At 45.0% G+C, this 26,763-nt stretch overlaps 1 protein-coding gene across 2 annotated transcripts in view; it reads right to left on the bottom strand.

Moving 5' to 3' along the window:
* Window positions 1-26,763, bottom strand: part of LOC124804802 (protein white-like) — a 269,943-nt gene that overhangs the window by 36,038 nt on the left and 207,142 nt on the right. For both annotated transcript variants that reach the window (XM_047265138.1, XM_047265139.1), the window contains exon 11: window positions 3,142-3,247. In XM_047265138.1, coding sequence (XP_047121094.1) covers window positions 3,142-3,247 — 106 coding nt within the window. The remainder of the gene's footprint in view (window positions 1-3,141; window positions 3,248-26,763) is intronic.

Raw genomic sequence — 26,763 nt, 5'->3', positions numbered from 1 at the left:
CACCAATAATGCCTGCCCAAACGTTCACAGAAAATCTGTGTTGATGACGTGAATGCACAATTGCGTGCGGATTCTCGTCAGCCCACACATGTAGATTGTGAAAATTTACAATTTGATCACGTTGGAATGAAGCCTCATCCGTGAAGAGAACATTTGCTCTGAAATGAGGATTCACACATTGTTGGATGAACCATTCGCAGAAGTGTACCCATGGAGGCCAATCAGCTGCTGATAGTGCCTGCACACGCTGTACACGGTACGGAAACAACTGGTTCTCCCGTAGCACTCTCCGTACAGTGATGTGGTCAACGTTACCTTGTACAGCAGCGACTTCTCTGACGCTGACATTAGGGTTATCGTCAACTGCACGAAGAATTGCCTCGTCCATTGCAGGTGTCCTCGTCGTTCTAGGTCGCGGGTCATAGGCTGGAATGTTCCGTGCTCCCTAAGACGCCGATCAATTGCTTCGAACGTCTTCCTGTCGGAACACCTTCGTTCTGGAAATCTGTCTCGATACAAACGTACCGCACCACGGCTATTTCCCCGTGCTAATCCATACATCAAATTGGCATCTGCCAACTCCGCATTTGTAAACATTGCACTGACTGCAAAACCACGTTCGTGATGAACACTAACCTGTTGATGCAACGTACTGATGTGCTTGATACTAATTACCTTCCTTCAATTGGGCCAACTGGCGGTGAATCGAGGAAGTACAGTACATACTAACGAAACTAAAATGAGCTCTAACATGGAAATTAAGCGTTTCCGGACACATGTCCACATAAGATCTTTTCTTTATTTGTGTGTGAGGAATGTTTCCTGAAAGTTTGGTCGTACCCTTTTTGTAACACCCTATATATATATATATATATATATAGTGTCCGAAAAGACTTTCCCTGATTACATAAATTGATAACTCAGGCTAGAAGTAAGATACAAATATGAAACTTGTGTCGCATTGTTTGCAACTATCGAAGTTTTTTTCTGTTTTAGGTTCGCAGTACGTAAGTAGTGGATCAGGTGCAGTGCCCAAGAAGCCATGTTAACCAATCAGGAGAAGGCACAGTGTGTCCTGTGGTACCATGAGACACGATCACCAACCACAGTGCAGAGACACTTCCAGGGAACATTTGGAAGGAATCCACCTGATGTCAAGAGCATTAAAGTCTGGTATGAGAAGTTCAAGAACACAGGATCGGTTGCTGACAGTCCGAGGTCTGGTCGATGGTTCAAATGGTTCAAATGGCTCTGAGCACTATGGGACTCAACATCTTAGGTCATAAGTCCCCTAGAACTTAGAACTACTTAAACCTAACTAACCTAAGGACATCACACACACCCATGCCCGAGGCAGGATTCGAACCTGCGACCGTAGCAGTCCCGCGGTTCCGGACTGCAGCGCCAGAACCGCTGGTCGACCGAGAACCTCGGCAGACAGGGTGGAAGCAGTAAGGCAGTCTTTTCTGCGAAGTCCGAAGAAATCGGTGCGCAGGGCCTCATGTGAATTACAGATGCCAAAAAGCTCTCTCCATTACATTTTACACAAACGTTTATTGTTTCGTGCATACAAAGTGCAAATCGTTCCGGCCTTGTTGCTCAATGATACTACACGTCGATATGACTTTGCGGTCGAAATGTTATCACGTATTGAGGACGATGATGGTTATCTCAGACGAACTGCCTTTTTCGACGAAGGGACCTTTTTTGTCAGTGGAGTAGTGAATCGCCATAATAGCCATAATGTGCGCATTTGGGGTTCACAACCCCCTGACGAGGGGCACCAGAGGCAGTCCAAAGGAGAATGTTTGGTGCACGCTATTGCACGATCGAATTATCGGGCCATTCTTCTTCGCTGAGGCTACCATCACATCTGCATTGTATCTGGACATCTTGCAACTGTATGCTGTTCCTCAGCTGCTTCAGTGTCACCCCGATGTCTTGTTTCAGCAAGACGGTGCACCGCCTCATTGGGGTTTGGACGTGTGTGCCTATCTCGATATAACCTTTCCTGGGCCATGGATTGGTCGTGATGGACCAACGGTTCGGCCTCCACGCTCTCCTGACATAACCCCATTATATTTCTTTTTATGGGGTTATGTCAAGGACGAGGTCTACCGAACACGTGTACCAGATCTTGAAACCCTGCGGCAACGGATAACCACAGGCGTTGAATCGATCCCTCCAGTGATGTTGGCTAATGTGTGGACGGAAATTGAATATCGCCTAGATGTGCTACGTGCTACCAAGGGTGCTCATGTGGAAGTTTACTGATGTGTGAAAAAAAACTTTGATAGTTTGTAAACAATTAGACACCAGTTTCATATTTCTATCTTACTTCTAGCCTGAGTTATCAATTTATGTAATCAGGGAAAGACTTTTCGGACACCATATATAGAGTTCATTAGTGTATACTGTAAAAGTCTGAATTAAACTGATCAGTATTCCGAATGTTAATTGTAGCGAAGCGATTTTGACTATTTTTCGTCCATGACTGTCTCAAGAAATATGTAAAGTTTTTTTTTTTTTAAATTACCGTTACCAGTCACAAACTTTGTCAACTATTGCATTATTTATTTATTTAGCGACATGTTTCGAGGGAATACCTCATCTTCAGGCTAAATCGCATTACAAAAACAACTTTATAATAAGGTCATACCAATGTTACATAGCCTTTTCGTAAATGCTGTGGTCATCCTGGAGAAAAAGAGAAAGTAAGAGGAGATGTCACTTTGGAAGCTGGACTGATGTTTGCACGAAGATGTTTTGTAACGGCCGCTTACTTTGTTCTTGTGGCGTGGCAGTCTCGTTGTGATGCGCTGATGTGTTTCCATTTCCGTGGCTCTCTTGGTCACATCCCTCGAAACATGTCGCTAAATAAATACGTAATATAATAGCTGACAAAGTTTGTGAGTGATAGCGGTAATTTAAAAAAAAACTTACATTCTAATTATAGTGTACTCCAAAAATCTGAAGTGAATCGTTTAAATACTTTTCGAGACTTTTTGCAACAAATTAAACAACGAATTATCGTTGTATAGCAGTCTGGTTAAAACTATATCTGCGTCTGCGCTTTCGACTAGAAGCTTTATATTATGCACTATAACTAACTTCTTGTCGTTGAGCTAAGCGTGGACTCACCTGACGTTTAAGAAGAAACCGCCGAAGAGCAGGAACGGGAAGATGAGCGGCTGCGCCATCGACATTGCCACCGAGATGCTGGAGCTGACGCACGACACGAAGTAACCTGCCAACAGCGCAAAGTGCGACCCGTTATACCGCCAGCAGCGAACCAACCCGTCCAGGAGCGCTCGACATGAGCGGACCGTAAAATCAGAGGAGTCTCCGTTGTCCTTTTTACTCTGAGCGGAGCGGTTGTTACCAAAGTGTTTCTCCTCTCTTCCCATTTCAATTCATCTTAGAATAGTTAACAGGCACCTCGGACAACCATTTAGGCCCCCCCCCCCTCCCCAGGCATCACAATGAAACCGTGAAACGCTGCATCTAATATTGATAACGCTCTCGGTCCGGCGAGGAAGAGAATCCACAATTTCTTCAGCCATGCCACAGCCGTTGGAGTGCCAGTGACTGATTACTAGATGCCGTTGTGCGTGGAGCTAAAACATTGAGGGTATGTTGATTACTACGTCTTAACCATTGTTATAAATAGCCACAAACATTTATGGGAAGTGGTTCAAATTTCGGCGAGGGTCTGCATTTGGGCTAGCTAGAAGTTTCGTACTGAGAGGTGCTGCAGGAGATGTAAAAAAGCGCTTCAGATCATTGCAGATTTCTGCAAAAGTGAAACGTCAGTTCATTGTCGTATGCGACTATAATCAACATGTACTCAATTTTGACCATCTTGAAACTTTTGCAGGCATGCATTCTGTATTTTTAATCGAGTTTCCGTGTTTAAGAAGAGTCTACCTTCTAATATACCTTGTTAAGGGCAAGCTAAGCTCTGAAAATATCTTCAGCTTTAATATCTCCCATTTTACGTTGTTTCCCAATTAACCTAAAAATTACGTAGTAGTAATGGTATAAATGATGACTATACACAGATATTGGACCATTTTTATCTGATTTTATCCTTCAGAATATCCTTAGCAATTATTTAAAGATGAAAGTTCAAAACTATTACAAAATTCGGATAATAAAATACTGAAGCTTTTCGTTCGGACGTAGAATTTAATTCCAGTTGCCAATTACGGCAGGGCAAATTTTCATTCATTAAATACGATAGAACCTGCAGTCACTTTCATTTGTTCAGAAGTCCGATTGTCTTTCCTAGCTTCAAGGTTAAGTTTCATATAGTTAAAGTCAATATTAAAGGGATTAAAGAATTAAACAAAAGGAATTGTTTCCAAGCATTCTGTGGGCTGTTGCTACTCGTGGTCCGTTAATGTTCTGAAAGTAATAGGAAAAAAAATGCTTGAGGTTTTTCCAATAATTTACTAGAGACAAAATTCAGTGAATAAGTCAATGATAATTTTTGGGCCCCAGTTATTACGTTTATCGTTGCCGTAAGTGGAGTAAATAGCATGCAATGGAATTTTACCTGTCGATTGAGATCTTAATTAATTAAATCACAATTAAAGACAGAAAATATAACTCAAATTAAAGTCAGAGAGAGTACTGTGTCCAGAGCATATCCATCGCCAAAATGTAAGAGAAAGAACAGCATTTTGTCACCGAGAACGTTGAAAGAAACATATTATTTCGTGTTCACGGTAACCTAGACGACTGGTAGAAAAAATTACCACCAAATCGTCACAGAATCGCCTACAGTATGAACTACACCCACCATGCGCTGTGAGTAAAACGCACCATCGGTCTGTCGGTATACTCGATGACTTGCGTCCTTTGGAAACAGGCAAATTTCTAACGAGACAGATCCCGTTATACGCTCCACTCAGCCACTGCCCAGCTCTTTTTTCGTTTCGAACATTGAAGACGTGCATCTCTATGTGAGAAATCGCCTTTCGCCCAGTACCCAACTCCAAATGTCCACTGTACGTTCACTCGAAATGTGGTTGAAACGGAACTGCATTCAATGACAGCAGCAATTCTGGGGTGATTTGATGTTGTCATTCACATTCAACAACTCTACAGAAATTATTTCAAAATTACATTTAATATTCGTACATTATCTTAAGGTGCTTTATGTGTGTTGCATTTCTCGTGGTTATTCGTTAGGACGTTGCTATCAGTGTTGCTGGGCTCCATTTCTATCACTTATTACTTACCGCGTAAAAAACATTTTAGTACTGACACCACAGGGGAATTAATAGTACACGTTACTGTGAGGAAGTAGGTTTCAGTTTGAATCTTCACTGCATTTCTAATTGGTTCTGCAGTGATGTTCTGTAGAATTGACTACATGCTTCCTTTGCATGAATGAAAGTTAAAATAGAATTTTATTTAATCTGCCTGAAGTTTCAAGACGGCGCACAGTCTACTGCAGAGTGAAAATTTGTTGTAGAATATTGCTATTACTGGGAGTTATTGCGTTTATCCGATACTATAAGAGAAAAGAATGGTAAATGCAAGTAAATGTCTTAAGAGAACTGGCGACCTTTTCTTTGCCACAAAAATGAGTAGTGTCTTTCCCGTGAGTAAAGACGCAGTGAACTCACTTACTACTGTAGTTGTATAATTTTCCACGTATAGAACAGCTACTCAAAAGCGGTGAATTTGAAGTTGTACTGTTAACATAAATAAAGTCTGTTTCTCCTTATCCATAATTCCAGGCAACACAAACGCGGTTCAACGTCTTTAATTTTCGAAGAAGCGATAGATAAAGCTACAAAATGTCTTGCGATACAATCAGTTTCAAGTTAATTATCTATCAGTATAAAGCTCAAACGGGAATGAGAGGGGACATTATAGTGGGGCCTATAGACATTGACTAGTCGCACTGTCTGCAGTGACGGTTCACAAGAAACCGTTTATATAGTATTGTCTGTATCTTATACAGAATTATCTATCAAGATGGTTGACTGCTACTGTACCAGCTCCACCGCGTAAACATTTGGATAAGACATTGCAATCCACCGTACTCGATCCCCTAAGCCCTCAATAAGAATTAATTAACGTGCTCTTCCTCCCTCATCCCCTCCCACATGAGGACTAAACCGAAAAGATTCCATTTCTAATACTTTTTTTCCATTTCTAATACATTTCTTTCTGATTGTCATAGCTGGTTTGTAACCAAATAAAATTACCTCACAAGCCACTCATGTTTTTTCTACTATTATAGTATACTTACATCTGTCTCAGTTTCCGCTTTTAACTGTGCCCAGGGTGATTCAAAAAGAAAGACCAGACGTCAGTTATTTACTACAGACAAACTATAAAAGCCATTGTGCTTGTCAGCGGATAGAGGAAAGTTCAGAGTCTTATATTCACACAGGCACGTCACGTAGAAGGTGCAATTAGATGAATGACGAACACTAACTTCACTTAACGAAGGTTTATTCAGAACTCGCACATTCAAGAGCGCGGAACGAACTGCCTCCGATCCGAACACATACAGTATATATACAGTTACAGAACATTCCATTGACATTTGTGGATACTTCTAGAATGTACTCGAACCGAATATAGAAATTAAAAGTTTACAGTCCAGATGAGTTTTGAACTCACGGCCCTCCATGCAAAGTTTATTATCATAACCACTACACCACTGTCCTACTCAGATTCTTCTGCGACATTGCTCCCTCCTTAAGAGAACAGCGTCTAGGTGTTACGTCGTTCTAGTCCGGGAACGAGTCATCGGTCCTGCATACTGCGAATCCTGATGACTGATTGTCACACTGGCGGTAATCTTAGAACTTCTTTTGCCGCTACGCTCTTCGTCACCCATCCGCTTGTTGCCTGTCGGTGGAGCTTCGAATTTGCCCAGGGTTGCAGGATCTTTATAGGGCTTCATTCGAAGGACGTGGAACGTATCTCTGATCTTTAACTTCGTAAATAACATCAGACAACTGTCTTATAAGCTCATAAGGTCTAAAGTAGCTCCTGAGGAGTTTCTCAGAGAGACCAACCTTCCGAACAGGAGTGCAGATCCAGACAAGGTCACCAGGCTGGTAGACAACAGGGCGGTGGCTTGCGCCATACCTTCGGCGATCGTTTTCTTCAGCCTGCAGTGTACGGAGTCGAGCTAACTGCCGAGCTTCCTCAGTTCTGGTTAACAACTGGCCGATGTAGTCGTCGTCCACGTCATCAGGATGTAACGGAAACACAGTGTCCATCGTCGTAGTCACCTCACGCCCATGCACCAGGAAAAAGGGCGTAAATCGTGTGGTGTCTTGTTTGGCTGTGTTGTAGGCAAACGTCACGAAAGGTGGCATCTCATCCTAGTTGCTCTGCTCAACACTGACGAACATCGATAGCATGTCGGCCAAGGTCTTATTAGGCGTCCAGTAAGCCCGTTAGTTCTCGGATTGTAGGCAGTCGTCATGTGACGAGTAACGTTGCACCGAAGGTTTATCTCTGTCACAAGATTCGATTGAAAAACTTTCCCTCGATCCGTAATTAGCAACCTTTGATCACCGTGTTTTAATACAATCTCTTCCACGATGAATTTGGCTACCTAGGATGCTTAGGCTGTTTTCACGGCTTTTGTAATAGCATAGCATGTCAGATAATCAGTGCAAACAATAATCCATCTATTGGACGTTGGAAATCGTCAGAGGAGGTCAATCCCAACACCCTGGAAAGGCGTTTCGGCTGGTGGAATTGGTATGAGTCGGCCAGTTAGTTTCTGACTTTCTCCTCTGGCACTCTCAACAGTGCGACACATAGTGACGGTCACTCCGAAATAAACCTGGCCTGAAAAATCTCTTGCGGATCCTATCGTATGTCTTAATAAATCCTAAACGTCTGGCTCAGGTGTGTCATGGAATTTCTGTAGAACATCTAAGAGCATGTGTGTAGCAATCATTGGTAGCCACCTCTTTCCAAACGGATCAAAGTTTTTCTTGCAAAGTAATCCATTAAGTACCTTAAATTGTCCTTTCACATCCTCTGACCGATTTAAGGTACGCATAGTTTGAGATATCTTGGCTTCTTTCTTCTGCTCAGCAGAGAGACCCTAGAGTGCAGCGAGACAGTCACTATCTTCATCAAAGTCTTGATGATCTTGCACAGGTGTTCTTGAGAGACAGTCAGCATCTAGGTGTTTTCTTCCACTTTTGTATGCTGTGGTGATGTCGTACTCTTGAAGACGTAGTGCCAACCTGGCGAGCCATCCTGTTGGATCCTTAAGACCTGTCAACCAACGAAGTGAATGATGGTCTGTATCAACTGTGAATGGCCTTCCATAGAGATACTGTCGAAATCTGAACATGGCCCACATCACAGCAAGACATTCTCTTTCTGTAGTTGAGTAGTCCCTCTCGGCTTTTGTAAGTGTCCCAGAAGCATTGGCTATAACCTTCTCTTTTCCATCCGAAATTTGCATCAGAACAGCACCGATCCCATACCCACTAGCATCTGTGTGTAGTTTTGTAGGTGCTCTCTCATCATACAGACCAAGTACAGGGTCAGTCGTCAGAGCCTTTCGCAGCACATCGAAAGAATCTTGTTGAGCAACGCCCCAGATAAATTTAGCATAAGCTTTTAATAACTCTTGGAGTGGCCTGGCTTTAATACAAACATCTTTGATAAAACGACGGTAATAAGAACATAATCCGAGGAAGCTTCTCACATCTCTAACACTTTTAAGAATGGGAAATTCCATTAGAGATGTCACCTTTTCTGGGTCTGGCTGCACACTTTCTTTGGCACAAGGTGTCCAAGTATTTTGATTTGTTTTGTTCCGAAGAGACGCTTTCTTGGATTGTTTCAGTCCGCCTTGTTGGAGACACTTACGAACGGCCCTCAGTCTTTTTATGTTTTCAACAAATGTCTCTGGGAACACTACAGTGTCATCTAAATAACAAAGACACATAGTCCACCTCAGGTGACATAGGAGGTTATCCATCATTCGTTCAAACGTTGCTGGTGCATTACACAAACCAAACGGCATTACCTTAAACTCATACAGGCCCTCAGGGGTTATGAATGCAATTTTCTCATGATCAGCATCATCTACTTCGATCTGCCAGTATCCAGAGTACATGTCCAGGTTGAGGAAAACGTATCCCCCTTCAGACAATCTAGTGTATCGTGAATTCGTGGAAGAGGGTAAACGTCCTTTTTAGTTATCCTACTAAGCTTCCTTTAATCAACACAGAAGCGCCAACTGCCATCCCTCTTCCTGATGAGAACCACTGGTGATGACCATGGGCTCTGCGAAAGCTGAATGATGTCGTTCTTCATCATTTTCTCTACCTCGTCGTGAATTCTTCGACGTTCCGTTGCCGACACACGGCACGCTCCCTGGTTTATTGGTTGGTGGTCTCCAGTGCTAATCCAGTGCTTCGCCGTCGATTTGTCTAATTTGCTCTTCGACTGTGGGTTGAAGCATTCAGAGAACTCTTGAAGAATGGCAAGCAGCTTCTTCTGTTGTTCCTTAGTGAGATATCCTGATAGTCGAGCTAGAAGATCTTGTCTCGTAGTGGTAGCGCTAGTTTCGCTCACGGCATGGGAGGTTTGTATGACGCTCAGCTGTTCTGCAATCAACGGGTCAGCGTTTGCTACGCACATGCGTCTCGGAAGGATCTGCGGTTCTGGACGACAGTTAACTATCCACAATTCACCGAATCCGTTCTTAAACGAGACGACAGAGCTGGGATGATCAAGTTATTCTCCAGTGGTATGCTTACACTCCAGTACAAGATCGATGGGTTGATGCATGGCATGATGCATGACAGCTACCTTTCTAGCGCTGATTGCAGGAATGATCATTTCATACAGTACACATAGTCTCCATACACTCATATGCGCATCTTCCAGTTCTCAGTATCTCTAGCATCATCTTCGAACGACCACAATCTATAATTGCCTGAGAAGCTTTCAAAAAGTCCCATCCGAGAATGACATCATGACTACACTCTTTTAAGACGATGAATTCTAAGGGCTGTGTACGGGCACTTATCCCCATAAGAATGGTACATCTTCCTGTAGGTTTTACATATTTCCCATTAACCACCTTCAGCAGAGATGTTTTGCTGTCGACGAATACGGTTTTCTGCAACTGGCGACGGTACTTCTCCGAAATGACTGAATATGATGCTCCTGAGTCCACAAGAGCTTGGGCTTGCCTTTTTGTAGTGATCGACGGCGGAGGATTTTTCTCTTCTGCGGCCTCACCTCCAAGGAAGGTCGTACCCTTAGTGTTTTCCAGGTTGCGGCGGTTAGGTGATCGGCTGGAGCTTCTAAACGGCGATGGAGACTTTGATCGGCGTGTTGGTGAGCGTCCTCTCCAGCGGCTAGCTTGCGGCAATGGTAGCCTAAGTCGTCCTTCACCCACATCTTCTTCTTCATCTTTTTCGTCCCGGAGTTGGCGTCTGCTAAGATCGGTCTGCTGTCTTCTGACGCGGGCGTCATCAAATATCCGCCGCCCATCTCGACAACAGCGCACCACATGTCCCGGTCGTGTGCAGTGGAAACAGACTGGTTGGTTATCCTGGGTCCTTCAGACGTCAGTCTTCCTTGGCGCTCAAACAGGTTCCCCATGCCGCATTGTAGGAACGTAACTCCATCTGGGTCTCGACTTTTTCACAGTTTTAAATGTAAATGAAGAACGAGAGATTGGGTTCAATGTCTGTTCCACTTCCTCCCTTATGACCTCTTGAAGCGTCTTGGTTTTTTTCTCGCCGTACAATCCAAGTGCCTTCTGAACTTCCTTTCTCACTATCTGACGAAGAACACTTGTGAAATTAGTTTCTTCCTCCATCACTGAAATCGATACGACGTTCGGAATGCGTTAAAACGTCTTGCTTGTAATTCATTTTTGATGTATTGTCTCGATATACTGGCACCATTTTTTGAAGTCGTCTGCTGTCGAAACCTCCTTCAGGAATAGGGCTTGATACATGCCCTCAGCAACACCCTTCATGAGATGTGCAGTCTTATCTTTCTCCTTCTTTATAGGATCCACTATTTTACACAGTTCCAAGAATGTAGGATGCTGTAGTTTCTCCTGGACGCTGTGCCCTGCACTTTAATTTACCTTCAGCCTTGCACATCTGCCATTGTGTTTCGACGAAATACTTGCGCAGTTCCGCCTGGAATACTTCCCAGCTTGTGAACGTTTCCTCGTTGTTCTCTTACCATTGCTTGGCAGTGCCCTCCAAGTAGAAAAATACGGTACCCAAACATACGGTGTCATCCCTTTTGTTAAATTTGGCTACACGCTCATATACCTTCAGCCACTTGTTTTGATCTTGGACATCGTCACCAGAGATCCCGGAAGAATGTCTCATACGATGGCTTACAGTTGCTGTCATCGCAACGTCCACTGCTTCTTCTGTCTCCCATAGATTGCGATCTGTTGAATATGGCTCGAGCTCGGGCTTCTCGCAACGTAAACGTCGGCTCTGTCGTGGTCTGATGGGAGACACGGTGTCGTCGATAATGTGCGCTATCACAAGTTCCAGTACCCAGCGCCTCCACCGGAATGTCACGTAGAAGAATGCGTAATTAGATGAATGACGAGCACTAACTTCACTTAACGAAGATTTATTCAGCACTTGCACGTAGAAGAGCGCGTAGCGAACTGCCTCCGGCCCGAACACGTACAGCATATATACAGTTACAGAACATTCCAGTCCAATGATTCTTGACGTTTGTGGATACTTCTAGAATATACTCGAACCGAATAAAGAAATTAAAATGTTACACTCCAAATGAGTTTTGAACTCACGACCCTCCATGCAATAGTTTAGTATCATAACTACTACACCACTGTGCTACTCAGCTTCCTCTGCGACTGTATACTTAACATGAGGAGCTTGCGCTACTCAAGAAACGAAACGGTAGTCAATTTCATTCCACATACGAATCAGCAGGCCCTTCCTCATTCGATAGCTTCAACAATTAGATGTCTCAGCTCTTGAAGAGTAGCTGCCACAGGTGAAAAAACACTGTCTTTTATGAACCCCGACAGAAAAAAAATCGCTATGTGTGACATCTGGTGACCTGCGAGACCAAAATCAATCAACAATATCTTATTGTTTATCTCTACCAATCAAACGTTGTGGGATGGTGGTGTTAAGATAGTGCCGCACCTAAAAGTAATAGTGAGTCGGTGCGCTGTCACGCATAAAAATGAAATCATTGAAATCATCGTGAAGTTGAGGAAACAACCAATGTGTAATGTTCTTGTTACAGTTTACTCCGCAAAAAGGTAAGGTTCATAAACTTCGTGAACCGTAACAGCAGTACAGACATTCAGTTTCGGCGAGTCTCTCTCATGTTCGACGACGGCTTCAGGAACTCGCAATCCCCAAATTCTTACATTACTTCGTTTTACTATAGCACACAACAGGAAGCAAAGATAACGACAGAGCAAAATTAGTCATGTTTGCGGAATATTCGAGTTTTCTGATCAAGGATCCCAACTTCACAATGCAGGATACAGCCCTGACAGTCACTAACCAAGTACAAAAATGGTTCACGGCAAACAGCCTAACCCTAATTTTTTCAAAACCTAACATTATACAAATTCAGATAGTAAATAAAAAAAAATTATGAAACCCCACACACAAGATTCCTAGGCATCCAGATAGACAGCCACCTAAGATGGACAGAGCAAAGTGATCAGCTGGGCAAAAAAACTTAGCGCAGCGTGTTTTGCCCTGAGAGGAATTTCTCACCCCAACAGAAAAATATTGCTTTTGTCATATTTCGCACGTTTCCATTCTGTATTTTCCTATGGTATCTTCTGGGGTTGAAAGACTCTTCAAACTACAAAAAAGCAGCAGTGAGGTTGATGTGTGGGACCTCTAACAGAACAGCACGCAGAGATCTCTTTGACTCTGAGGACTCCGATAAAAGTCTATAGGAGAGCAACCAAACCAGCAATAAAAGTATATAACAAACTTCCCAACAGTATGGAAGAAGGAAGCTGACAACATGCAGGTATTCAAAACGAAACTAAAATCATTTCTCAGAGAACAAACTTACTATAAAATGAATCAATTCCTAAAGTAATAAGGTATACCTTAGAGTAAAAATAGAGTAAAGAAAATCTTTAGTTACGAAAACAAAATTGTGTACTTCTAACATAAATTATGGCGATAAACTGTAAATTTATTTATATATAGGTCAAAATGCGTACTACAATTTATTCTACACTATTAGTGTTCACGTGAACTTACTTCTGTGATGAAGATAAAAATTTTGTATTTTAAGTCAGATCATAACAACAAAACGTAAATTTCATTATTTACACTCCTGGAAATGGAAAAAAGAACACATTGACACCGGTGTGTCAGACCCACCATACTTGCTCCGGACACTGAGAGAGGGCTGTACAAGCAATGATCACACGCACGGCACAGCGGACACACCAGGAACCGCGGTGTTGGCCGTCGAATGGCGCTAGCTGCGCAGCATTTGTGCACCGCCGCCGTCAGTGTCAGCCAGTTTGCCGTGGCATACGGAGCTCCATCGCAGTCTTTAACACTGGTAGCATGCCGCGACAGCGTGGACGTGAACCGTATGTGCAGTTGACGGACTTTGAGCGAGGGCGTATAGTGGGCATGCGGGAGGCCGGGTGGACGTACCGCCGAATTGCTCAACACGTGGGGCGTGAGGTCTCCACAGTACATCGATGTTGTCGCCAGTGGTCGGCGGAAGGTGCACGTGCCCGTCGACCTGGGACCGGACCGCAGCGACGCACGGATGCACGCCAAGACCGTAGGATCCTACGCAGTGCCGTAGGGGACCGCACCGCCACTTCCCAGCAAATTAGGGACACTGTTGCTCCTGGGGTATCGGCGAGGACCATTCGCAACCGTCTCCATGAAGCTGGGCTACGGTCCCGCACACCGTTAGGCCGTCTTCCGCTCACGCCCCAACATCGTGCAGCCCGCCTCCAGTGGTGTCGCGACAGGCGTGAATGGAGGGACGAATGGAGACGTGTCGTCTTCAGCGATGAGAGTCGCTTCTGCCTTGGTGCCAATGATGGTCGTATGCGTGTTTGGTGCCGTGCAGGTGAGCGCCACAATCAGGACTGCAAACGACCGTCATCGAACCCATCGTTCTACCATTCCTAGACCGGCAAGGGAACTTGCTGTTCCAACAGGACAATGCACGTCCGCATGTATCCCGTGCCACCCAACGTGCTCTAGAAGGTGTAAGTCAACTACCCTGGCCAGCAAGATCTCCGGATCTGTCCCCCATTGAGCATGTTTGGGACTGGATGAAGCGTCGTCTCACGCGGTCTGCACGTCCAGCACGAACGCTGGTCCAACTGAGGCGCCAGGTGGAAATGGCATGGCAAGCCGTTCCACAGGACTACATCCAGCGTCTCTACGATCGTCTCCATGGGAGAATAGCAGCCTGCATTGCTGCGAAAGGTGTATATACACTGTACTAGTGCCGACATTGTGCATGCTCTGTTGCCTGTGTCTATGTGCCTGTGGTTCTGTCAGTGTGATCATGTGATGTATCTGACCCGAGGAATGTGTCAATAAAGTTTCCCCTTCCTGGGACAATGAATTCACGGTGTTCTTACTTCAATTTCCAGGAGTGTATTTGTGGCACTGAGATAAAAATGTGTACTTCCGTTCATTCTGCTATTTTAAGCATTCACTTGAACTTTTGCCAGTAAAATGCAAGCTGTAATATTGTCCAAAATCAATTTTTCATTGAAAATAAACTTTTGTAGTATATATAAAATGCTCACATAATTTTGTATTACTTGACTTTGTATGACTTGACTTGTCCTGTATTACTAGTAGAGTGATGATGATGATGTGTGGTTTGTGGGCGGTCAACTGCCTGGTTATCAGCGTCCGTACAAATTCCCAACCGTTGCTCAGTGCAACCGCCGGAAACCGAACCCGGGACCCTGTGCTCGGAAAGCGAGAACGCGACCGCGAGACTATGAGATGCGGACTACCTGTAGAGTCTTTGTACAATATGTAATCAATAGGACCAAATACAAAATCAAATTAAATCACCCGATGTATGAAATGTCGATTCGGCTGAAAAGATGAATCGTTCGGAAAAGCTGCCCTCTGCCATATCACAGAGAACTGAAATGCAAATTTCTTACCTCCTCTTACAGTTGCTGGGACGCAAGTGCTACAGTAACTGCAACTTGTGAGGTTTCATTTTCAGGCGTCAAAAAATGGTTCAAATGGCTCTGAGCACTATGGGACTTAACATCTATGGTCATCAGTCCCCTAGAACTTAAAACTACTTAAACCTAACTAACCTAAGGACAGCACACAACACCCAGTCATCACGAGGCAGAGAAAATCCCTGACCCCGCCGGGAATCGAACCCGAGAACCCGGGCGCGGGAAGCTAGAACGCTACCGCACGACCACGAGCTGCGGACTTTCAGGCGTCTTGTGGACTTCCGAGGATTCCGAGTGAACGCATGTCGGATACACTCGACGTTTTCATCAGACTTCCCTTTGCATAAGCAACCAGCTTCCAAGAATTTTGTAAGCCAGTTATAAATCTACTTGAACAGAGGCGGCATCGTGTTGAATCGACGGCGGAATGCACATTGCACTTGAACTATCGATTGTCTTCACGCAAATTCGAAAACATAAAATCCTGTGGTGCAGTCGTCAGGTTGCTACAAACAAGCAAGGCGCAGCTGTGTCAATTGAGCAACGTGTTTATATCTTTTAAGACACAAAGGAATTACAGACGTTGGCTGCAGCGGGCATTGAATGAAATCATGGGGAAAGTTGGAAATTTGTGGCGGGCCAGGTTTCGAACCCGGAGTTCCTTCTTACTAGGCAGAAGCTCTGGCCACTGAGCCATCCGGACACAGTGGTTATTGCGGCTGCACGCCTCCCGCCATTCATCAGTTTCTTATACTTCGCAGATATAGTTTGGCGTATATTCCTTGGAGGAAGTGGCAACAAAAGGATTATTCGCGGTAGTGTGTCGAATTTATGAAACTGGCGATATACCATCAGACTTTCGGGAAAAGCCCATGATTGCAAGAGCCGACAAATGCGAGAATTGTCGCACTATCATCTTAACAGCTCATACATCAATGTTGCTGATGAGAATAATTTACAGAATAATGGGAAAGAAACCTAAGGACCTGTTACATCACGATCAGTCTGGCTTAGGAAAGTCAAATACACCACAGAGGCCCTTCTGATGCGACTGATAATGAAAGCGAGGATGAAAAACATCAAGAGACGTTTACAGGATTTGTCCACCTGGAAAAAGCGTTCGACAATGTAGAATGGTGCAAGTTTTTTTGAAATTCTGAGAAAAGTAGGGGTCAGCTTAGGGAAAGACGCTTAATATATACTACGTACAAGAAACAAGAGGGAACAAGAAAAGTCGAAAACCAAGAACGAAGTGCTCGGATTAAAAAGGGTGTAAGGCAAGGGTTTAGTCTTTCGCCCCTACTGTTAAATCTGTACAACGAAGAAGTGACGAGTGAGATGAAAGAAAGCTTCAATAGCTGGATTAAAATTCATGTTGAAAGCATATCCATGATAAGATCTGTTGATAGACTGCTATCTCCAGAGAACGTGGAGAAGAATTACATGGCCTGCTGAATGAAATGAACCGTTTAACGACTACACAGTACAGACTGTAAAACGAAAAAGATGAAACTAATGAGAAGTAGCGGAAATGAGAACAAAAAAATGGTTCAAATGGCTCTGAGCAGTATGGGACTTAACATTTGAGGTCATCAGTTCCCTATAAGTTAGATCTACTTAAACCTAACTAACCTAAGGACATCACACACATCCATGCCCGAGGCAGGATTCGAACCTGCGACCGTAGCGGTCGCGCGGTTCCAAACTGAAGAAATGAGAACAGCGAGAAAGTTATCATAGTTGGTGACCACGAGGAAGTTAAGAAATTCTGCTACCTAAGCAGCGAACACATGAAGGGCGGAGCAAGGAGGACGTGAAAAGGAGACTAGCACTGGCAACAAGTGCGTTTCTGGCCAAGGGAAGTCTTCTAGAATCAAACATTGCCCATCATTTGAGGAAGAGATATATAATCATGTACCTTTGGAGCACAGCAGTGTATGTTAGTGAAACATGGACTGTGGGAACCCGGAAAAGAAGAGAATCGAAGCATTTGAGATCAGGTGTTACAGACGGATGTTGAAAATTAGGTGTACTGATAAGGAATGAGGAGGTTGTGGCAAAAACGGAAAGGAAAGGGATATGTAGAAAATACTGATAAGGAGAAGTGACGGGATGATAGGACATCTGTCAAGACGTCAAGGAACGACGTCCATGGTACTAGAGGGAGCTGTAGAGGGCAAAAACTGTAGAGGAAGACAGAGATTGGAATACATCCAGCAAATAATTAAGGACGAAAGTTGCAAGTGGAACTCTGAGATGAAAAGGTTAGCACAGTAGACGAGTTCGTGTCGGGCTACAACAAACCAATCACAAGAAAAAATATTTCTTCCGAAGTCGATGCCCAGACATTGCATGCAGTTTACTTCTCTAAATGGCCCTTGTAGTTTTGCGACCGATGTTCAGTTTTCCTTATTTGCTGATGTTCAGTTTTGCGGCGGACGCTAGTTCGTATTTCGTTATACGAGTAATTTCCGAGGCCATCGCTACCTCTCTATTGATGAAACTTGTCGGCAATTCGCGTACAATTATCGTGGGCATATCACCCAAATACTTCATGGAAATGGTTGGACTGGACTGTGTACACATTCGGATTGCGGACGGGCGCTGAAGACTGCGCAGTTGAGCGCCCAACAAACCAAACAACATCATCATCATCACCCAACTACTCACCGCGCTTTTGCGGATAGCTTTGCGCCGATCACCACGAAGGAGGGTGTCCGCACGTTCCAATATTACAGGGGTCAGAGCTGTGTGCGGGAGATCGGACAGGTCCGCGCGACCTTGTTGCGGTGATGAGAGGCGCCTCTCCCATCGACTCACCGTCCTCTGGTTCACTGTCAAATCTCCTTAGAAATCTCCGCAAGCGCCTCTGCACATCTGCAATGCTCTTGTTTTCCGCCAAAAAGAATCCCAATGACAGCCCTCTGTTTGGGACACACCGCCGTTACAGACACCGTTTTGAAAGCTACGTACAGCGGCGTCACGCATCGGAACTTCATGAAACTAGAGGAGCTCAAGCGGGAATATTTCAAAATGTTTTACGTCGAATTTCGAATTTTTTCAACCGAAACTGGCCGAGAGAAAAATGGTGCTGCGTTTCTTACAGTACGATCCTCGTACTTTTATCACCCACGCTCATGAATCTTAACTGTTACAGAAATTCAAATAAGCACTTTCTCACTTCACCCGTTTCGACACAAGAGCTTCACTCGCAGTTCTATAGTGACGTAGTGGTTACCACTTGTGTAAACAGCTGAATCCGTACATCGCTGACAACGTAGAGCGAAAATTACGCCTACAATCGCAGAATTCGGCAACCCAACAGACAGCAGTGTTTCGCAGGCTGCAGGAAGGAAGGAAGGAAGGTTTGGGTTTAACGTACTGTCGACGACAAGATCATTTGAAGCAGAGCACTGGCTCGGAATGAGGATGGATGGGGAAAGAAATCGGTCATGCTCTTTTAAAGGAACCGTTACGATTTACACCTTCAACGATTTAGGGAAAACCCGTAATCCTAAATCTCGATGGCTCGTCAGCAGTTCTCCGGTATACCGATCCTGTGTATTGCCACTGTTCCACTTTGGCCCCCAGAAGCAGGGTGAATTCCATACACTGCACAGTTTCAAGATGACATATCAGCCCGCAACGTAACTATACTATCTCCTCCACTTTCCTCACATTTAACACTAAGCAATAGCTGCATAATTGAGTAGGTATAATATGGGGATTAAGATTTACTTTTCACCTCAAACCAATTTCTAATATAAAAATTATAAAATATGGACAAGGACAAAAATTCTTAGTCTCAATTGACAAGCAAAAGTGCATTTGTCGTCACATAGCAATGTTGTTGATGTTCTTGTCTTCAGGCCGAAGAGTGGTTTAGATGCAGCTCCCCACGCTAGTCTTCTCTTGTGCGAGCCTTTTCATCACTGAATAAGCACTGCAAGCTACTTCCTTATCTATCTAGTTATCATACTCGTGCTTCGGTTTCCTTTTACGATTGTTAACCCACCATCTTTCCCCTCTCTTCCCACCATTACCAGTTAGACAATTTCTTTATTCCTCAGTAAGTACCGTTCTCTTATATTGTTCCACCAATTTCTTTTATCCCCAGTTTGCCTTACTACCTACACTCAACTTATCCTCATGTTTCGTCTGTAGAGCCACATTTCAAAAGCTACTTCTCTCTCTTTTTATCTGATCTGTTTCTAGTACACGTTTCGCTTTAGTACAAAGCTACAGTTCGAACAAATACCTTTAGCAAAGACTCCGTAGCAATTAAATTTATATTTCATGTTAACAAGTTTCTCTGTTTCAGAAATGCTTCTCTTACTATAGCCATTCTACATTTATATCCTCTCTACTCCGACCATCATCAGTTAATTCGTAGCCAAAATAGCAAAACTCACCAACTACCCTCAGTGTCTTATTTTCTAACCACATTCTCTTGCTTACTTTTGTTTGTGTTCGCCTTAGAATCTCTCTTCAAGAAACTATGCTTTCCATTCAACTTAGGTTCTAAGTCAGTTGCCGTCTCTGACAGAATTCGCTTTACAAATTTTTTCTTTATTTTCTTTACTGCTTGTTCATCGTACAGATTGAATAATATCAGAGATTGACTACAAACCGATCTCATCCCCTTCTCACTCAGTTACTACTTCCCCTTCATATCCTTCATTTCTTACAACTGCAATTCGGTTTCTGCACGAATTCTTTCAAAATTTAAAAGGGTGTAGTTCAGACAACACCGTCGAAACCGTTCTCTAAATCTACATATGCAGGTTTTTCTTTCTTCATATAATTGCATGTAGCTCAACGGCCTGTTGGAAGTCCTTCAATTGGTCGCCACTTTGGCGTTTGCGTTACATAAGTTACTGAACCAAGGCAAGGGAACATACATTTTAAAGTGGAATCCGATCCACATGTAGTTGTGGCAACTTCTCTCGTCGGTGGCAGGTGAAGGTTGGATTAAAGGCAGACTTAAATTTTCGATGTTCAACCAGGTTTCGATCCCGCGACCTCTCGATTTTCATGCAAGCACTTTACCGCTAGACCAACAGGGCCGACTACGCTAAGATAGCGGATAGGGTCAGTATTGCCTTGTGTGTTCCTACATTTCTGCAGGAATCAAACTGTTCTCCACGTTGGCTTCTATCAGTTTTTCCATTCTCCTGTATACAATTCGTGTCGATATTTTGAAATCGTAAACTATTAAATGCATAGTCCGATACTATTCATACTTGTCTGCATCAGTCTTCTTTGGAGGTTGAATAATTAAATTCCTCTTGAACTCTGTGGGTATTTCATCTATCTCATATATTTTGCACATGAGGTGGAATATTTTTGTCATGAATAGCTCTCTCAAGGATCACCGTAATTATGAGAGACTGTCGTCCACTCCAGGAGCCTTGTTTCGACAAACCTATTTCAGTGCTCTGCCAAATTCTTCTCGCAATATACTGTCTTCCAATCATCTTCAACTATTTCCTCTTTCTATAATATTTTTCTCTTAAGAGAACTTCCTGTATTCCTTCCACCTTTCAGTTTTCCCTTCTTTGCTGAGAACTGGATTGCACTCTGGACTCCCGATACTGATGCAGCTGCTTCTCTTTTCTCCAAAGTCTCTTAAATTTTCCTATATGCAGCATCTATCTCTTTGCTATTCATGCGTGTTTATACTGTTTTCATTTGTCCTCTAGCCATTCCTTTTTAGCCATTTTGCATTTTGTGTCCAACTCATTTTTTCCCTATCGCCTGTTTCAATTGGTGTATATTTATACTTTCTCCTGTCTTCAGTTAAATTGAAGATCTCCTGCGATATCCAACTATTTCTTCTGGGCCTTGGTATTTCACCTATATGGTACTGTGCTGCCTTCACTATTTCATCTCTTAAAGCTACACATTGGTCTTCTACTGCATTCCACTCCTCTGTTTCACAACAACGTTGCGCAATGTCCCTCTGAAACTCTCAACAACCTATGGCCCTGGTTCAGTTTAACCTATTTCCTTAGGTTCCTAAGTTTTTACGGTTTCTTCACTTTCAAAGTGAAGTTCATACAACAATAAATAGTTATAGTCCACATCTACTCCTATAAATATGTTTCAGTTTAAAATCTAGTTTCTAAATCTCTCTTTGCCATGTAGTCAACACAAAAATTTTCACAGGTCTCTTCCAAGTATACCATACAATCTTCTATCATGATTCTTAAACCAAGTCTTATTGATTATTAAATTACGCAAAATTCTACCAGACGGCTTCCTCTTCTATTCCCTTTCACGAGTTCGTGCTTTCCTACTACTTTCTTTATCTTCGTTTTCCTTCTGTCCAATTCCAGTTACCCACTGCAGCTAGATGGTCGTCTCTCTAAACTATCTAATTCATTTTATCATCCATTCATCCAATCTCTTCATCACCTGCACATAAAATTGCACTAGCATGGTGTGTGTGCACTTCGTGTCTATCTTCACTGTGGTCAAATGTTCACCCTGCTGTTCATAAAAACTTACATGCATTTCTATTTTCCTATTCATTATTAGGCCCTCTCCCGTCCGCCCCTGGCAGCTGAGTGGTCAGCGCGACGGAATGTCATACCTAACGGCCCGGGTTCGATTCCCGGCTGGGTCGGAGATCTTCTCCGCTCAGGGACTGGGTGTTGTCCTTTTCATCATCATTTCATCCCCATCGACACACAAGTCGCCGAAGTGGCGTCAACTCTCAAATACTTGCACCAGGCGAACGGTCTACCCGACGGGAGGCCCTAGCCACAAGGCCGACTCCTGCATTACCTCTATTTTTATGTTGTTAACCCTGTACTAAAGTGACTGAAAGTCCCATTCTTTCTGCTAGCACACTTCACCAATTCCTACTACCTAACTTCAACCTGTTCTTTTCCCTTCTTAAATTCTCTAATTTACCTACACGATTAAGAGCTCTCACATACCACATTCCGTCATGTGAAATTACAGTTTTGTTTTTACTGATGATGGCGTCCATAGTATTACCCAATACAAAACATGACCAACATATTTTATACAAATTATGGTCTTCATTCCGTAAATATTTATTCGCTAAGAAAACTAAAAAACGCTCCGCAGAAAGAAAGAAAAAAAAAAAGACAGTTCCCACACTTAGCTAACAAACTTTTTAAAACAGTTTAAAATTTCAGAAATAGAAGGAATAACCAAACAAAACATTATGAAATGTAGGTAGGTCAAAAACGATGCTACTAGAAAATATTCATTAAGGAGGGTAGGACGTCAAACGGGCCGACCTGGAGCAGGAGAGGCACCACAGGACATTTTAATTTCCACTGTCTACACTTTTACAAACAAATTCAAAAAATTTTGTCAGTATGACCAGGAAGGATTCAGGAGTCACACTCACAGCAGTGGAAGTTCAAAAACCTAACAAAATACTTTTTTTTTACATGTGAAATTTCATCATTATTTCACTTACTATTGGCTGCATTTGTGTAGTAACCACAACCAACAGCGGGAACGCCTTGGGCTGCGGATCGGAGCCGCCAGGCGGGGAAGCCGCCGGCGGTGGAGCACGCACCACCGGGTAAACACGGGACGAGTCGGACGACAGACCAACGACAACCGACAACAACCGACCACGACCGACTATGATCCGACACAACAAGGAAGAGATAAACAACGGAGGTTCAAAAATGGTTCAAATGGCTCTGAGCACTATGGGACTCAACTGCTGAGGTCATTAGTCCCCTAGAAATTAGAAGTAGTTAAACCCAACTAACCTAAGGGCATCACAAACATCCATGCCCGAGGCAGGATTCGAACCTGCGACCGTAGCGGTCTTGCGGTTCCAGACTGCAGCGCCTTTAACCGCACGGCCACTTCGGGCGGCTAAACAACGGAGGCTTGTGGAAACCACAACACCAAACACCAACAGTAAATCCCATCGGAACCAGAGCCAGGCAAATGTCAACAACGAGCAACGACCAGACCGCAGTACCGCCGAGACGCAATCCAGAGCGAGTACCAGACTGGCTGGACTAGGTTTTTTTTTCCTTTATCGTATTTCAATTCCCCATCCATCAGGGCGGGCTGGCAGCAGCATATGTGCTGCTCTTCAGCCGAAAGACATAGGACAAACAATAGAAGACATTTAAAAATAACAAAGGAGAGAATATGGTGAACATAGATATAAAAAAGGGGGAACATCATGGAAGGCAATAGACAAAAAAAACGGGGTGACTGTAAAATGGAGATAAAAAACTGTTTAAAAGTAGCACACACAAAAGCCACACACTGCGACAGTTAAAAGAACACAAGGCACATTATGACTGGAGCATAAAAGGTATCGATGGATGGCGTAGCACATAACAAACACTGACAGCGAACCTCAAGCCAGTACACAATTAAAATCACACCTCTTGACGCACAGGAGAAACAGCACTGAACACAACACTGATGTGGCACACTGACAATGATCAAAACGGAGGATCTGCCAGGCGCTAGGAGATGAGGGAGACCGGAAGAAGGGAGGGAGGGGAAGAGATGGGGGAGATGAGCAGGGGGCATGCTGAAGAGGGCCAGGTAGGGAGGGATGTGGGAAGGAAAGAGGCAAGTATAGGATGCAGGGTCTCAGGTGATGGGGGGGGGGGGGGGGAAGGAGGAAAATCCGCTCTGGGAGAAGGAGGGAAGAGGAAAAAGGGGGCCCTGGGGAGGGGGGGGGGGGACAAGGCCAGGTTATAGTTGGAAGGAAGGGTAGATGTCACGGCGAAGTTCGTCATCCGGGAGGGGGAGGCGTTGGAAATTGCCCTGATCAAGGAGATGGAGGGTGTGGAGGTGGAGAGAGGGAGGGATACAGCGATAGAGGCGCGGCAACAGGCAGGGGGTGGAGAGGAAGGAGGAAACCAGACGGTGGGGGGATCAAGCCTGCAGGAGATGTAAAGGATGCGGAAATGTTGGAGGAACCAGAGGAGGTGGGGGAAGGGGATCAGTTCATACAGGAGCCGTGTGGGAGAAGGAAGCAGATACGGAAGGCAAGGCGGAGTGCATGGCGTTCAAGGATTTGGAGGGCCTTGTAAAAGCGGGTGGGGGCGGAGATCCAGGCAACGCTGGCATAACAGAGGATAGGACGGATGAGGGATTTGTAGGTGTGGAGGATGGTAGAAGGATGCAATCCCCATCTCCGGCCATACAGGAGTTTCAGAAGGCGGAGGCAGGAATGGGCTTTCTGCTGGATGGTCTGGAGATGAGGGGACCAGTTGAGGTGTCGGTCGAGGGTGAGGCCAAGGTATTTCAGGGTGGGGGTGAGCTGGATGGTACGACCATAAAGGATGAGGTAGAAATCATGGAGGCAAAAGGAGCGAGTGGTGCGGCCTATGATAATTGCCCGGATTTTGGAGGGGTTGAGATGGAGGAACCACTGGTTACACCAAGTGGTGAACTGGTTAAGGTGGATTTGGAGGGTACATTGAGACCTTTGAAGGGTAGGATAGAGAGCCAGGAAGGTGGTGTCATCAGCATACTGGAGAAGGTGGACTGGTGGGGGTGGCTTGGGCATATCAGCCGTATACAAGAGATATAGGAGAGGGGAGAGGACAGAACCCTGGGGGACGCCAGCCGTGGGATAAAAGATACGGGAGTTGGTGTTGTGGAGGGTGACATAGGAAGGACGGTGTGAGAGGAAGGAAGTGACCAGACGGACAAAATTGATAGGCAGGGAGTAGGTTTGGAGTTTAAAGAGGAGACCGGGATGCCATACACGGTCATAGGCATTTTGGAGGTCAAGGGAAACAAAAATGGCGGAGCGATGGGAGTTGAGCTGGAGGGACAGAAGGTGAATGAGGTTGAGGAGTTGGTCTTCAGCAGAGAAGGAGGGTCGGAAGCCACACTGCGTAAGGTGGAGGAGGTGGTGTTGAGCGAGGTGCTGATGGATAAGGTGGGAGAGGATGGATTCAAAGACCTTACTGAAGGAGGTGAGGCAGATGGGACGATAGGAAGAGGTGGCAGAAGGGGGTTATTTGGGTTTGAGGAATAAGAGGACGCAGGAGGTCTTCCACAGGTCAGGGTAGAAACCAGTAGAGAGGATGACATTATAGAGATGGGCGAGGACAGGAAGGAATAGGGACTTTCTCGAAGGTGGCGGTAGGTGACACAGTCGTGACCAGGGGCTGTGTTGCGTTTGGGCCAGAGGATAAGTTTAATGTCTTGTGCTGTGATGGGAGTGTTTATATCAGAGGGGGGGGGCTACTGCCCCAAGTACTGGAGACTAGGAGCAAGTGGAGCGACCGAGGTATCAGCACGTTCCATGATGGTGGGGAAAATAGAATAATCAAAGTGGGGATCATGGGGGATGGAGAAGACCTCGGAAAGGTGGGAAGCGAAGTGGTTAGCCTTACTGAGGTTGTCAGGAAGGGGGCGATCGTTATGGAGAAGGGGGTAGTGGGGAGTGGAAAGGGAACCAGTAAGGCGATGGAAGGCGGACCAGTACTTGGAGGAATTGATAGGGAGGGTGGCGTTGAGTCGTGTGCAGGTCTGGCGCCAGTCTCGACGTTTCGTTGCTGTAATAAGGTTCCGTACGTGTCACTGTATTTGCCAGTGGCGTTGGAGCATATCCCTGTCACGAGTGCGCAGGAAGGAGCGATTCACGGAGGACAGCCCACGGAGGGAGAGTGGGACGGTGTGGGTGGATGGTTTTAGTAGGAACATGGGCCTCCACGGCGGTAGTAATTACCTTCCAAAGGAAGGACGAGGCGTGGATGATGTCATCAGGATGGCGATAGGAAAGAGGGTGGCTTTCGACCTGGGTGGAGATGGAGTCCCGGTAGGCATCCCAGTTGGCACAGTGATAGTCATGGACGACCTTTGGAGGGGGTTCAGGGGGCGGAGCCGGAGGGGGGCGGTGAGCAGACGTTTTGATGAGGACAGGAAGGTGATCGCTACCTGTAGGGTCAAGGACGGCGACAGCGATACGCCCAAGAAGGTTGGCAGAGGCAATGACAACATCGGGGGTGGTGTCACTTTCGGGTCGGGTGTGCTGGGGAAGGGGAACAAGATCACCTTGGATCGTGGAGAGGAACTGATGCCACCGCCAAAGGGCAGCAGGAGTGCGGCTATGGATGTTGAGGTCGGCGGCAATCACATAGGTGCAGAAGGTGCGGTGGAGTGGACATAGATGGTGGCACGGGTAATGGTGAGGGAGGGGAAAAAGACGCTAAGGAGAAGGTGTTCAGTGGGGTCATTGAGGAGAGGTTGTGGCTGGATGGGGATATGCTTAAGGCAGCCAATCACGACTCCCCCCTGCTCACGAGGACAAGGAGCATCAGTGCGGTGGAGGATATAGGGAGAGGTGCAGATAGAATGGTGGGGCTGGAGAAAGGTTTCGTTCAAGAGGAAGGTGCTGACCTTGTGGTGGGAGAGGGTGTGCATGAGGAACAGAAGGAGCGAATGTTCTGGAAGAGGATGCGATACTCGTGCCGCGCCATGGCGGGAAGGAGGGGGGAAGAGAGGGAAGGGAAGAGACTTAAACTAGGGTGTCGAGGCGGGTGAAGGTGAAGTGGGTTTGGTTTTGAGAGTAAGTGGCTAAG

Source organism: Schistocerca piceifrons, chromosome 7, assembly GCF_021461385.2.
Source record: "Schistocerca piceifrons isolate TAMUIC-IGC-003096 chromosome 7, iqSchPice1.1, whole genome shotgun sequence".
Lineage (NCBI taxonomy): Eukaryota > Metazoa > Arthropoda > Insecta > Orthoptera > Acrididae > Schistocerca > Schistocerca piceifrons.
This window is presented reverse-complemented; position numbering and strand designations above follow the sequence as displayed.